The sequence below is a fragment of the Atractosteus spatula genome, chromosome 8 (assembly GCF_055471065.1).
Source record: "Atractosteus spatula isolate fAtrSpa1 chromosome 8, fAtrSpa1.hap1, whole genome shotgun sequence".
In the NCBI taxonomy this organism is placed as follows: Eukaryota; Metazoa; Chordata; class Actinopteri; order Semionotiformes; family Lepisosteidae; genus Atractosteus; species Atractosteus spatula.
In genome coordinates this window covers 18,246,706-18,261,308 of record NC_142713.1, presented here as the reverse complement: position 1 = coordinate 18,261,308, position 14,603 = coordinate 18,246,706, and the positions used below count along the sequence as shown (strand labels likewise).

The window sequence follows — 14,603 nt, the reverse complement described above, 5'->3', positions numbered from 1 at the left end:
CAGGGTTTCTTTTCATCTTCCTCAAGAGACAATTCTATTCACATTTTCAAGGTTATGATTATGAAGTTGTAACTACAGCAGAAAAGTGATAGAATACTTTTTCACTGCATAGTAAAAAATAGTTTCTCTGTTTTCCATTTTCCACTTTTCCACTTTTCGTTTTGTCTGTAGCAGAGTATGTGGAAATGCTACATGTTTTATTTTCATTAAATCACTGAATTATATGGAACTGTAGTAACGGTAAACTAAAATGTACAGTATATGTTGTTTGCACAACACTTTGGTAAGAGTCTGTAATAAGGCTTACTATAGAGAGTCTCTTCCAGTAAGCAGCCTTCTTATCATTTTTCATTCAGGCAAATGCAGCAGTTTTCGAGGCTTGCTGTAAAGAGAAAATACAGCAGTTTGATGATAACGAAGATGAAGAGGATATCTGGGAGGAAAAAGAAATAAACTATGCAACACAAGTCAAGTCAAGAACACGGTAAATGATCTTATGCATTTTATTCACTTAGCATAACTAAAACAAAAAAAACTGTGTTAAAAATGTTCTGATCAATCTAGCTCTGGTCACCAAACTGAAGGACTGTATCTGAAAAAACATTATTGATGGGGGTGTTTATGTAAGCACAAATGATGCTTTACAGTAAGCAAATTTGCACTAAACAGTTTATAATGCACTTCATAGGGATTGATTCACAATAACACTCAATAAGCTGTATTTTGTATTTAAATTATATGTATACACACATTATTGAAAAATGTGTGTTGATAATTATTTGGAGTGTAAAAGTAAGGTTTTTTTGTCCACCTCTGGCATAGCTCTCAAATTAGGAATTTGTCTTTCCGCATACCCCAACTCGCTCTCCATGAGACACACAGACAGGAGACAGGAAGAGAAGCTTGGGGTCAGAGCGCAGGATCAGCCATTTATACCGCATCCCTGGAGCAGTTGGGGTTAAGGGCCTTGCTCATGGGCCCAACGGAGTAGGATTCCTCTGCCGGCCGCAGGATACGAACCGGCAACCTTCCAGCCACAGGTGCAGATCCTTAGCCATAGAGCCACCACACTGCCCTCCGATCTGCACTATAGTGGGGCTGCTGATGCACAATGGCTGCAGCACACCACCCACTGCAGGTAGTGTTGTATATTGATTGAAGTTGATTGTATTGTCCCGGCTCTGTGGCTAAGGATCTGTGCCTGTGACTGGAAGGTTGCCGGTTCAAATCCTGCAGCCAGCAGAGGAATCCTACTCCGTTGAGCCCCTGAGCAAGGCCCTTAACCCCAACTGCTCCAGGGACGCTTTACAATGGCTGACCCTGTGCTCTGACCCCAAGTTTCTCTCCCTGTCTGTGTGTCTGTGTCTCATGGAGAGCAAGCTGGGGTCTGCGAAAAGATGAATTCCTAATGCAAGAAATTGTATAGGGCTAATAAAGCAGCATTATCATTATTATTATTACATTATTAAGCATTTTGGAATCTTCTGTAGTGAAAAAGCACTATATATATAGTTTTAGTTTTGGCAGGGGGTTTGAATGTGTTCAGAATGTTTTGATCTGTTCAATTAAAAAATAATTGCTATACCAGGGCACTGTTCCTTGTCCATATTTACAACACAAAAACGTTGTCATACAACCAGGTTTGGAGTATATGGTAATTTGCCATCTGCAAGTAATACCCAAGACAAAGCTTAAAATATGACCAAACAGGGAGTGATGATGCATGGATAATCCTATGAATATCATTACAGACGGATAGGTACTGCTTGCCTGCGGGTAATTAATTATGCCAGCTAGTGCCTCAATTCTACCCTCTTATAAAACACTTTCATTGAAATGTCACCCTTCTAAATGTCATTTGGAAAATTTTCTGTCTGTGCTGACAGATATTGATGATTTTGCTACCTTAAATATTTATTCTTAATTAAAATGCAAGTTCAAGGGCACTGCCAATCTGTTGCTTTAAAACTGTTTGATAAGAGTAGTTAATCTTATTTGAAGATTAGTTTTTGAAGTAGCAGTCGTTTTGTTCTATAGTTTTAGTTTTATAAAAACTCAAATCACCCTTTTGTCCTTTTCATTACCAAAAACATTAGCTACACTGGATCAGATCTTTATTTTTTCTAATTTGTTGTCCTGAGCCACACTTAACCTGTTATTTAGAAGAGAGTCAGACTGTTGTGAAAACAGTTATGCAATTTCTGTTTTCAGAAACAGACTTGCTTCCTGTGCAGAAATGAATTACAGATTCATCACAGTTCTGCCCGCAAAGCTAAGCAGTCGCCAAGCACTTTATATACTGCCAATGCAAGCCGCACAGGAGCACTGACTGAGGTAATCAGTTTACACTGTCCTGTCATGACTCGTATATTACTGCGTCCAATCCCCATTTGCTCTAGGTTTGGAGTTTCCCGTACATCTGAAAGCTCCTCCAAGAGCGATGTGGAGAATGGAGAGCAGGATAGAAGCATCGATTCGGATGAAGAGGAAGAGAAGCCAGAGACAAAAGAGGCCATTACTGACCAAGAAAACAGCAGGAACAAAAGCCAGACTGATGCCAAAGAGGCACATTCACCAGAAAGTAAGGATTCACTTCCTTTCTTTCCTTCTTTCCTTCACAGGGTTCTGCACCACAGTGCCGTTTATCTTATTGTGACAGTAATATCAGGGATTTAAGTCACCCTATTTGAGCTACTTTGTACTGTCAGGTCTTGCTCCTTTCAAAATGTATTTTTAGGGCATTTTAAATGTAGCTTATCGTAACAAGATCATAACAGTGGCAAAGCCTTATAATTCACCCGATCAGATCAGATCAGATATGCTGTATTCATTTTTGGACCCCTTTATACAAAAAAGAATGGCTGCAGTAGAATTGAATGAAGTGCGCGCAGTATAATTCCAGGATCTGGAAAGTGTGACAAACCCTAAAAGAGAGATTAGAGTTAGTCTCTTTAGTCGTGCACAAAGTCCTCTTGGAGATTCTGCTAGATTCTGCTTTTGCAGTCCAGTATTTAGAATCTTGAAAAACAGAATTTACCAAAAAAATGGGCAATAGAATCTGAAGACACAAATGGAAGGTAAGCCTTAGTGTATTTAAAGCAAGAAGGGGGTGTAATAAAATACACTCCATGACTGTAATACGCAAAGTTTTTGTATTGCTGTGTTAACTTTTGAAGTGCAGTGCTGTTCAAAATCCAAGTCCATATAAATCTTTTTTTTTCTTAAAAATGATTTTTGTCCTAAACGTTACAGAAGGCTTGTAGTTCAAATTTCCCATTGGCCCTTACCGGTCATGGCCTAATAATCCCCATCTCTGAATTGGCTTCATTACTCTGCTCTCCTCCCCACTGATAGCTGATGTGTGGTGAGCGTTCTGGCGCACTATGGCTGCCATCGCATCATCCAGGTGGATGCTGCACATTGGTGGTGGTGGAGGGGAGTCCCCATTACCTGTAAAGCGCTTTGAGTGGAGTGTCCAGAAAAGTGCTATATAAGTGTAAGCAATTATTATTATTTTTTATTTTTTTTATAATACCAAAATATAGAGTGCATACTAGAACTTCCACAAATGTTAATAAATACATTATGTACTCAACATGTGTCCTTTGGACAGCTGTACTAAGTTACATCTGACAAATATTTTCAAAGGTATTCTTGTAATTTAACTTTTAATGACCTACCAATGAAGTTCTTCAACTAAAACCTGAGACTATAGGCAAGTTAATGCCATTTCTGAACTAAATATAAGTCCGTATCTTAGTAGTTACGGTTTCAGGGATTCAGAATGGGTGGATCTTGCTTTTTGTTTTCACAGGCCCTGGATGGACAGCTGACTTTGAAGACATGGTGAATTCGAAGCCTCCGGCCCCCTGTGTGGCTGTAGATGTAGGTTCCAGTGTTTGGGACTCGGCTGTTGCCCCTCAAAACACCAGTGAAACTGAGGAGAAAGGATGGGCAAAGTTCACCGATTTCCAGCCTTTCTGTTGGTGAGTGTAGGTCTTGAGCACATAGAACACATAAAACTTTTTACAGTGCACATAAATAACTTTTTTTTTTTATTGTGAGTATATTGAGAACTGAAGAACTGTTTTACAGAAGAAATTAAAATTTTTTCCCGCCTTTGGGGACCTGTGAAAGTGTGAAATGGGGGTCACTTTTGAGTTCTGTGAGCTTTTGAGTTCTGTAGGGGAAATTAAGGATGTTTTTATTTTCCAACTATTTTATCAGCAAATTTAAGCAATCATTGAGCTGACACCATTGTTCATGTTAGTTCTCATCATTGAGAAAATGCAATTAAGATATACATGTTAATTATATAAGGATGTATATTACAAGTCCAGTTGTTTCCTCATCAATAATGACAAATCTGAACACTAACTGAACTAAAATAAAAAGTGTTAAGTAAAAGGAGCTTTAACTTATATGGAAGTATTTAGGTTTATTGCTTGACATGTGAGCCTTTAGTTTTTGTGCTGAATTACTCCTTCCTCCATGGCAAACTGTGGCTGATGTTTTTTATAGCTCCTCACTTTCTTCTTTTACATTTGATGGTACATATGAAGTTCCTTTATTGTAGGTTTTTATTTGTAAATGCTGTTTTTGCAGCTCAGAGTCTGGCCCCAGATGTAGCTCCCCTGTTGACTCAGACAGTAATGATTCTGAAGGACATCCCAAACAAAATCAGGATAAAAACTGTAAGTATACGAGCAGCATTGCTTGGCAGACGTGTTCTCATGTGTCTTAGATGTGTTATTTCTGCGGTTTCTAGGAACTGGGACTACATTTCCTGTACTATAAGCAGCTGAAACCTATATACACCAGTACCTCTTTTTATGAATGTTTTTTTTAATGAAAATTCAATACTACGATGTGAGTAGTTACCCATTTAGTTACCCATAGTTATAGTAGTAACTAATAGCTATGTAACTAATAACTATAATAGAATAGTTACCCAATCTGGGATTCGAAACAGATTTAATTGAAATGTAATTTAATGGAAATGTTTTTTTTTCTTTTTACGAATTTTCTCTGTACGAGAAGGTTTCTGGTTAACAAATTGTTAGTAAAAAGAAGTGTAGGTGTATTTTTTTTCAGTTTGGAAACTTTTCTGTGGGTTTATAACTTGTTTAAATGTACGGCAGCACCACCTTGTGGCAGTTGAGATGTACTGTTAAGTACACAAAATGAAAATCCATGCTTTCTGAAACAGAATTTTTGAATAATACTGATATTAAATATAAGAAGTATAAATACTTTGCCTCAACCTATTTAGGTTTGTTTGCATTTTAGTATTTTTTTGTTTTTATTTTTCTGCATGGGTACTATTTTCTGAAGTAAAACAGATCAATTTTATTGATATACAAGATGAATATTTTTTAGTTGTTGTGACAAACAGATTTCTTTAATATAACTGAAAATGGATATTCCTTAGAAACATTAATAAGGCAAATGAAGAAGAAAGAAACACTTATGCTGGCAACTTTCTTAAGACAGTGAAACAGTAACAGGGCCTTTGTCATTTCTTTAGTCTTATTTTTAAGTGACTTGCAAGGATCTGTCAGTGCACACTGCAGCAGATGTAGAGACACTGATGTATCGCTGTGTGACTGTTGCAGTCATCAGCTCCTCTCCCTGCGTGTGGAATGTGTGTGTGGCGCGGAAGGCACCTCTTGTGGCATCAGACAGCAGCTCCTCGGGGGGGTCTGACAGCGAGGAGGACGAAGACAAAGCAGACATCGTCACAGAAACCATAACAACAGGCTCGGGCCACGAAACCATCAAACTCACCATGGATGCCAAAAATGAGAAAGCAGTCTTCACAAGGTGCGGTACAAAACAAAACTGTGACAGTTTATTTTTCTTTAGTTTGTTAATAACAGGTAATGTTCAATGCAGATTCCCATGTTCAGTAAACCTGGAGATTTTAACAAAGTAATTTTGTGTTTACCTTTCACTGATCTCTAAGGAAAATTACTCATCTGTTCTCAAGTCTTTCATGTAACTCTGCCTCATGTTGGCCATGCTACATTTTTAGGCAGTAGCACGTGGTTTCCTGTGGAGTCTGTTCTTTCTTAGAGTAAACTTTTGGTCACTTAGAGAAGAGCTTAGAGGTCTTAAGTTAACTTATCCTTTAATACCACAATATCATTTAATTGCAAAGCCATCATTATTCAGTGAGCATGAGACAAAGATTAGTTTGTTTTTTATTAAAGATTTTTTAGAAAACTCAGAGTTATTTAAAGCTTAATACAGGTTTAGGTTTTGAATATTTCTCTAAAACAGGCTTTTGTTATGAAACGCAAGCACTGCAGGGCATGATATCCCTGTGTGATGTTGTCATGCAATAAAAGATACCTCATGCTATGTTCATACACTGATCTTGGGTTCCTTAATAAGAAGATAGTGTCAACCCACGGAAAATATGTTTCTGTTCATTTGTATAAATTCAAATATATTTGCTTACATTTTTACATGATTATGTGTTCTGGAAACACGTGCAGAGTGTATTTTTAAAACTACATTTGTAGTCTTGGAGATTCCTAGAGTTGTTCAATTTAAAATCTCTAGCTATACACACTGCCTTATCCTGTGACAATGATAGAACTCGGTGACAGCCGCATAAAAAAAGTGTAATTGGATTTTCTTACTGCAGTGTGGGATGATTTTTTCCAGCATGAATGTTGAATCTTTAGAATGTGAAATCACAGGAAAATAACTTGTCCTTCATGTTCTGTATGCGTTCTGAAAAATTCTCCCACCCCCAACAGGTTGATTTAGAACATTGCTTTACTCTAATAAATGTCTTTCTATTAACTCTCAGAATCTCTGTTCTCTATCAAGTGATTGCAGTCAGCTTCAAAGAAAATATTTAATTACTAAACATTGCGTTTGACCCCCTAGATCTTCAGAATGTATTCAAATCAGTCGCTGAGCTCTTTTTTGGCTTTTCCAGATTCTACTGAATGTTAGATAATGCCTTAATAGTCTTAAGGGGTTCTCTATATTTATCTAGTTGGATAGCTTAGCCATTCCTTCATATCTAAAGCTGTCTTGAGAATGTTTTTATGACTGTTTTATTATTTACTATGTTCATTAATTTCTGGCATCATCCTTGGGCTTGGCAACTAGAGCAAAGGACCCGCACAGGTACAAATCAGTATAGAACTGTTCTTTTCTTTGTGACCCGTGATGTATATATGGCCCAATCCCTACATCAGTACATGTACTTTGAAGCGCACAGATGCTTTAGATTACTTTTGAAATACTCACTATCCCATTGTCTTAAAGTGCTTTTTTTCACCTTGATCTCTTCTTTTGGGGATATTTGGTGGGAAATTGGGGAAAAGATGACCCTCTATTTTCTGTCATCTGACATTTTGGAAACAGAGACCTCATCAGCATTAAGACATCAAATGTACAGTATTTTGTGGCTCATTTAAGCTGTTCTTTCTTATACTTAAAAGACAAGGGGATACTGTGTTGGCCTTTTTATTTCATTGTTTTTTTTTCTGATTCAGAAACTGAAAGTAAAGGCGTGTTGCTCTCTATCATTCAGGTAATAGCCAGCGATGAAGCCTTTTACTTTACAGTAAAGCACCACTTACTGTACATGTGTGACATGTTAGATGGAGAGTAATGGGAAGGGGTGACCAAGACCTCTTACTATAGAGGTTTCTGTGACCAAGTAGATGCAGTAACAGTAACTCTTGTAACTCCTGCAGAACAAGAATCTGGTATATTTGCATATTTGGGGGGGGGGGGGGGTATTTACAGAATAAGTTCACAAGTAAGCCATGAACAAGGCAAGAGATGGGTATTACACTAGTCCCATTCTACTTTTTCTTAATGCAGTTATTTAATATAGTGATTTTTTTTTGAAAGCACAACCTTTTTAAACCATCTTAGTAAACAAACCTTTTAGTTGATCGGTACATTTTCACATTATTTTCATCTTATACTGTAAGATGAAACCGTATACTGTATGGTAAGACTTCTTAACGTGCAAGTAGCCTTAAGTGTATTCTACTAAGATCATTTTTGCTAAGCATGCATTTTTGCCAGTTTTTGTAATGAAGTACAGTTTGCAGTGAATATAGGATACGGATAAGCACAATAGAAACGTTTCAAGATGTGTAATCTCTTTCTTGACATTAGTTTATCAATTAGACTACGGAAATGAAAAAAAATATCTGAAGTACATGCTCCTGTGTATGAGCAGTTAAACTTTTTCTGCCTTTACTAGTTTATATTGTAAAATATATGTATTTATCATAACTTAGATCTAAAGAAAAGCAATATCTTAAATATGAAATATGATATACTCCCCAGACTAATTCTCTTAAAGTCAGCGAATCCTGAAATTGTATACTGTGTAATCTTGTATTATATTTAATGATTAATTCTATGCTAAAGTGAAAATGTTTATCTTCATTTTTTTTTAAATGTTAGATTAAAGCTACAGCAAAACATAAATGCCACAGTAGTTATTTGTTAATGAAACAATATTCTCTTGAATTCTCAACCAAGACATGTGAATGTACAACTTGAAAACAACTGCAGTTGATATGAGCTGACAATACTGAAATGTGAAGATTTTTTCCCCATGCAAAAAGTCAGATCAGGTTTTATAAAAGTGGTTTTGAAGAACCCTAACACAAAGAAAGAAAAATACTTTAAAAGGTGGTTTGATCATTTGATTATTAAGTGTGTTTGATACACATTTAAATTAAAGCAGTGAACATTTCATGATCTATTTTAAGTTCCATAATATTTCCATATTTTTTAATTAAAATGAGGCTTGCATTATAATGTCTGATTGAAAAATCTAGGAGATTACCACAGATTCACCTTGCTATGTATTTTTTCTTAAGTAGCTTGCGTGTAAATATTTTAATTCCATTCGTCTGTAAATAGAGTATCAGTGTACACTAAATACATGGAAATAATGATTTGAATCATTTAATAATCTAGTTTTAAATTAGAAGTAAAATTGGACAATTTCTTAATTCCTAAAACACTCCTTTCCAACCTTCTCTCACTCTAAATAAAAGCATATGTGCGGCACAGGTATGACAAGAGCACCTTTTTGTTTCTGCTTTTCATAAAGTCAAAGTAGGCAGAGTATGTGGGGTAATGCTTAGGGCTCTAACTCTGTAGTGTAATAACTGGTGCTTTACTGTACATGCTATGCCTTTGTTGTCTGCTGTTCTTATAGTGGTTTCTCTCTTTCTCCTTTTCTCTTTTTCTCCCTCTCTCCCTGCTGCTGCGGCTCAGAATATTTAGGCCTGCAGTTAGAGGGTATGTAGCAAATGCTATACAGTGAGTCTGAAATATCCACATAGCACTTGACCCTTTCTTTGTAGAAGACAAATACCTTTGTAGGAATATATTAACCTTGTCATTTCAATTTTGTTAAGAGGTTTGAAAGCTAACAAAACATCCTCAAAGATGTTTTTTTTTAAAAAATCCGTTCTGATCCAAAAACACTCATAGACACGTGGAAGATTTTTCTTTTTAAAAAGAGATTAATAATTAAAAGCATGCATTTTTCATCAAGATAGGTCCTTTCTGTTTTTTAACTATTTTTGGATTTGGACTGTAGATTAAATGCAGGTAACTCCACTGAATCAGTAAAGAGAACCAGGAAACAATAAAACAAAATTCCTGAGTAAATTACAAAAAGAGCTTCCATGCAAGGGAATTCACTTCTGAAATCCATGTGTTTTTAAATTATCTTTGTATCATTAATACTGTATATACTGTGTGATCGTTATACTATATATATATGAAATGAAAACCAAGTCAAAGTTATTATAACTGTTAAAAAATCTGAAAGGATCATCAAACAGCATGAATTTGCACTTAATAGGCCATTTACATAAAATCACACTAACCTTGTTGAATAAAACAGTTTTCTCTTCTTTAGGCTAACAAGATTTCTTTATAAAATTCCTTTTTCTACCTGTAGCATGCCAGTGCCTTTCACTCTAATGACTGAAATCTTTCATGTCAGACTTAAAGAGTCTCATTTTTCAAAGGGTCATGTTTTCTGTGTGGATATACAGTACATATTGGTGACACACTGTTGGGAGTTTTTTTTTGTCCATGCTCCATTCCCCTCTGCAAGCTGTGCACCATTTTCACTGGAGATAGAAAATTCACCCGCTAGCATCGTTGTGTTATTGAAGTAGAATGTAGTTGTATTATCTGATGCAGGGATGGGTGTTACCATGCACATTGTTTAGGTGGTAAATCTGAATGCTGCATGTTACTAAATGCATTATCTGTTGAAACAGGTCCCACTGTGAAAGAAAAGCAGTCCCTTTTGTAATATTGACTTTTCTACCTCTGCGTTTCAGATCGTTTCACTGCCATGATGCTGCTGTTTAATTTTCTCAGGGTGTTTTTTTAAGGGACATCAGTAAATGTTCTCACAGTTAACGCCACAGCCAGTAGTTATAAAAGTAAACGTTATTTTCCATTCATCATTACACTGAGTGACAGAAGCTTTTGAGCTCTTATAAATCTGGGAGACGCATCTAAACTGCTCATGATTGGGGATGTGACTAAGTGAAGCAGGTTTGAAGAGATGAAGAATGTGTGTACCATTTAATGGCTATTGATTAGTTTCTAAATCAGAAGCAGCCTCTTCATCTGTCGTAGAAAGTGATGCAATATGTTCTTGCAAGCTTGAAATGTTTGAATAAATTGGACTCCTTTATTGTAGACTGTGACAGTGACTCAAAAGCTAGCTTCATGCTGCTGCTGAATTCAAACACATAACATGTTTAATGTACTGCAGCCGTATTGAGGTTGTGCCTAGGTGTGACTTTTATAAAAAAAAATGATTATTTGTTTGAACTAGCTGTTTAGCCTCCAGTTATTTCCAAATATTTTCTCTACTGACATTCCTCATCAACTCAGTCTTCAGCCACATCTTGAAGAAGTTATAGTTTCTCAAAAGTTATTCTAATCTATTTCTAGTAGTTATAAAAATATGGTTTATTTATATTTTTGAAGCATTGGGTGTGTCTAGCAGTTGCTGTCTCTTTGTTTGATTCACAATAGAGCTAGTGTCTACTGTATGTAGAGTTTTTTGGTGAAGCATGCCCAAAAGTTTATTCACTAACAAATCAGAATCTGGAGAGTCTGACCAGTGTTTAGTAAGGGACTCTCAGGCTTGAATTGCTTGCAGGTTTTCCTTCTTATCAGGGTGTGCCTGAGACATTTTCTAGTTGTAAACAAAATCAAGTTTACCGTTAAGTCATTAATCGTCCAAAGCAGAATTTCATTTCCATGCAGAGTAGAACAATCCTTAATTCCTAATTTGTATCTTTGTCTTTCTTCTACAGTGATGCCGACTCCATGCTAATAGACAAGCTCACTCTCACAGACGGACATCAGAGGATCTCTGAGTCTCCAAACAGAACTGAGGTGCCTACAGACCCACTTAGTTCTGCGGCCACAGATAACTCTGCAACAGACCTCACTGTGAAAGACAAGTAAGTTCATTTAGCGCCAGACTTACTCTTAAACATGTGCTGATTCAGTGTAGAGGTAGTAGGACAAACCACGTAATCCAGAAATAAATTGCAGAATAGAGATAGCGTGGCTCGTTTATACAAAAGATCATTTCTTATCCATGCACTGGAATTTTAGTTGAATCGTCTTGGGATGGTGGAGGGCGTATAGTGCTTGTTAATGTGTGTTCACAAAGGGAAGATGGGAAGTTGAAGTACATGACCACCCTCTGACCCTCAAAACTGTTAGCTATTTTTGCATTGTTCTTTTTTCTAGAGTTGTCATTTATTTTTATTGTATGAACCAGTTTTGAATAGTCATTTCAGCTTACGGCGATAACCCCTATATACACACAGGAAGGTAAGGAAGTACAGACAGGCCTCTTTACCTGGTTCACCTATCCTTTGAGCTGTTCTTCTTTTGACCCATAGCTTCAGGCTACAGTGATGCCACTCTGGGAATTTTCAGGAGTAATGTTTTGGGGGTATTGCGGTCACACCAATGACAAGACCTCATAGAACTCAGAGTTTTCTTATTATGCCGCTTGGGTTTTTTAATAACATAGTTATATTACTTAATATAGGTGGGCAGCACAGTGGAACAGTGGTTATCATTGTTGCAGTAAGCCTTCTGGTCGTATGCAATGGTCTGGGTGGAGTTTGCATGTTCTTCCTGCGTTCATGAGGGTCTATGAAAACATTGCAGACAGGATAGAAGAAATTTAGGGAGAGCATACTCCTTTAATGACACAGGAAACATCTAGCAGTGAATGTGCTTTTATTTGTTATGCAAGATCGTAGGACAAAGTAGAGGTTTGTGTTCATTTACTTTTTTTTGCCTACTGTGGGTGATTGTTGTGGGACATGGAATTAAATTGATTTGTCCTTTCGAGTCTGGGTTCAAATTTAAAAATGTATTGTGAACCAATGGCTGAAGTAAGCTACTGTATCTTTCAGGATCAGAGTGTGTCACTTCTCCCAAAACACTGGTACTGTGGTCTTCGTGTTCTACTGTGGGCTGAGCCTGGTGTTGGTCCCAGTCATGGTTAGGGTATCAGGCAATCACTTTTGCAGTTCAGTCTTGTCACATTCCTTACAGAAATATCCAGTCAGGTCAGGGCTGAAAGTACAAGACCACGCTCATTCCTGCCAGAATACACATCTACAGATTAAACAATTCAAGTCTGTACCCCATCAAAACCCTGCCTTGACAGTTATCATCTGGGAGTTTAATTATCTGGAGTCCATTCATAACCTTAAAGTTCAGTAATCTGTAAAGATATATATATATATTTTTTTTATAAAGCCTTGTTTATTTTTAAATAACAGTTAGCATATCCAGTTGCTTTGGATAGGACATATTGGAAAAACTTCATACAAGTAACACTGGCAACTTTTTTTTAATGTTTTTTTTTTAAATGTTTGTTAAGACCTTAAAATAAATATGGTTTTATTATAGACTTAAACTGGCAAAGATTCCTAACTTTGTGTACTTTAATAATGTTGAAATTCAGCTGGTCTGTATTTTCTCGTGGCATTATGTTATTTTGAAACTCACTTCTGTGAACTCTTGCAGAGAAGAGGCAGCCCCTTCATCAGAGGCGACTCTCAATGGGCCGGCTTGATCACACCCGGATAGGGGCAGGTCGGAGACGCTCTGGGCCACTTCCATTTTACTCCAAAAACCTCTTGATGCAACTTTGTGTTTCAGAAAATGCTGCGATGTTATTGGACCCTGCCAGTCAGGACCAGTAAATGGGGGAGGGGCTAAAAAAATCTTACAGAAACTTTTTTTAGCTGATGTTGAAATTGTACTGTTTAAATGTAGCAGTGAACTTATGATTATGGTTTCAAAGGATTCAACATTTTCTTCATTTCCTGGAAGACCGACTGTGGCTGTTTCCTTTTATTTGAATTTGTTTTTAGCTGTAAACAGTATTGGGTTGTGTGACAGGAAGTGCTTTGGGATAAGAAACAGCTACCACGTCCTAAAGATGCGGCCTCACAATCTCATTCCTAAATAGTTGAATTGCACTTGAACCACTTTTTAGACTAGCCCAGGGATGCCACATTGTAACAATTTTGGTCAAGAAGTCAAAGACGCTTCCTTCACAGACCGCCTCTGTGATGTCTTCATGTTCCAAGCTGCAGTTTTACATGGAGTTTGACGTTTCTTTTAAACCGGTTTGAAAAATATTTTTGTATCAGGCCTATGTCAAAGTCAATGGAGTCCAATCTGTTTGAAACGTAAACATGTATTTAGCATAAACCACTCTGTCACAAGAACATAGCAAAATTTCTATGGAAAAAGTCCAAGAGCAGAAGCGTATCTCTGTACTCAGTAATTTCAGAGTGTGGTGGCCTTTCCCCTTAAAACTGGGATTCAGCCACTATAATCACAAAAAGAAAAGGGTTCATTACATGTTACTGTTTTGGCTGTAACTGTTAATTGTTCTCATTTCCAGAGTTCCTTTTTTCTATTATGTAAGCAGGTGTTTCATGGAGAAGTGAAAGTCACTGATATGTCAGGGGATGTCACAGTGCTCAGAAATGGTGGAAATAAACCATTAATCCCTGCCTTTTTGCTCCAATAAATGTTTCCCCCTTTAATAAAAAAGCCTTAATAGGAAGTACATGATTATGTGGATGGCAAGTGGTTAGAGGAAGTCAGACAAAAACTGTGCACACTGCAGTGAGAAATGTGACCCAGTTTAAACATGTCCCCTACTTTCAGTGGTTTTACAAGAATTTAATTTTAAAATTAAGCAAAGGTATTTTTTTGTTACTAACCAGATTTCTGAATGTTTGAATGTTTATTGACAATGTATTTATTGACAATGTAAGCAAATTAAATGGTACAATGATCCTTTTTTTTCTGCCATTAGATGTTATTGGGGAATTAAAATGGTGTTTTTAGGGTCTTAATCAAGTGTCAGTTTTCCATAAGATGCCAGCTAAAACACATGACAATCACCAACACTGTGCTCTGTGACATCTTTGAAGTGTATTTCTGTGTAGTAAGATCTGGGCTGCAAATGTAAAAGATGTAGGGGATTTGTGAAAAGAGGGAAACAAGGTCTTCAT

The 14,603-nt window shown here is 36.8% G+C and overlaps 1 protein-coding gene across 2 annotated transcripts in view; it reads left to right on the top strand.

The window, feature by feature from the left end:
- Positions 1 to 14,387, top strand: part of ppp6r2a (protein phosphatase 6, regulatory subunit 2a) — a 64,871-nt gene extending 50,484 nt beyond the window's left edge. Inside the window, exons 17-24 of one of the 2 annotated variants that reach the window (XM_088922810.1) lie at positions 357 to 484; positions 2,400 to 2,581; positions 3,815 to 3,986; positions 4,606 to 4,694; positions 5,616 to 5,823; positions 9,274 to 9,297; positions 11,352 to 11,501; positions 13,096 to 13,281. In XM_088922810.1, the coding sequence (XP_088778936.1) occupies positions 357 to 484; positions 2,400 to 2,581; positions 3,815 to 3,986; positions 4,606 to 4,694; positions 5,616 to 5,823; positions 9,274 to 9,297; positions 11,352 to 11,501; positions 13,096 to 13,144 (1,002 nt within the window). In that variant the 3' untranslated portion in view covers positions 13,145 to 13,281. Of the gene's footprint in view, positions 1 to 356; positions 485 to 2,399; positions 2,582 to 3,814; positions 3,987 to 4,605; positions 4,695 to 5,615; positions 5,824 to 9,273; positions 9,298 to 11,351; positions 11,502 to 13,095 lie in introns of both variants that reach the window. The other variant, XM_088922811.1, reaches the window with a different exon arrangement.
- The last annotated feature ends 216 nt before the right edge of the window (positions 14,388 to 14,603 follow it).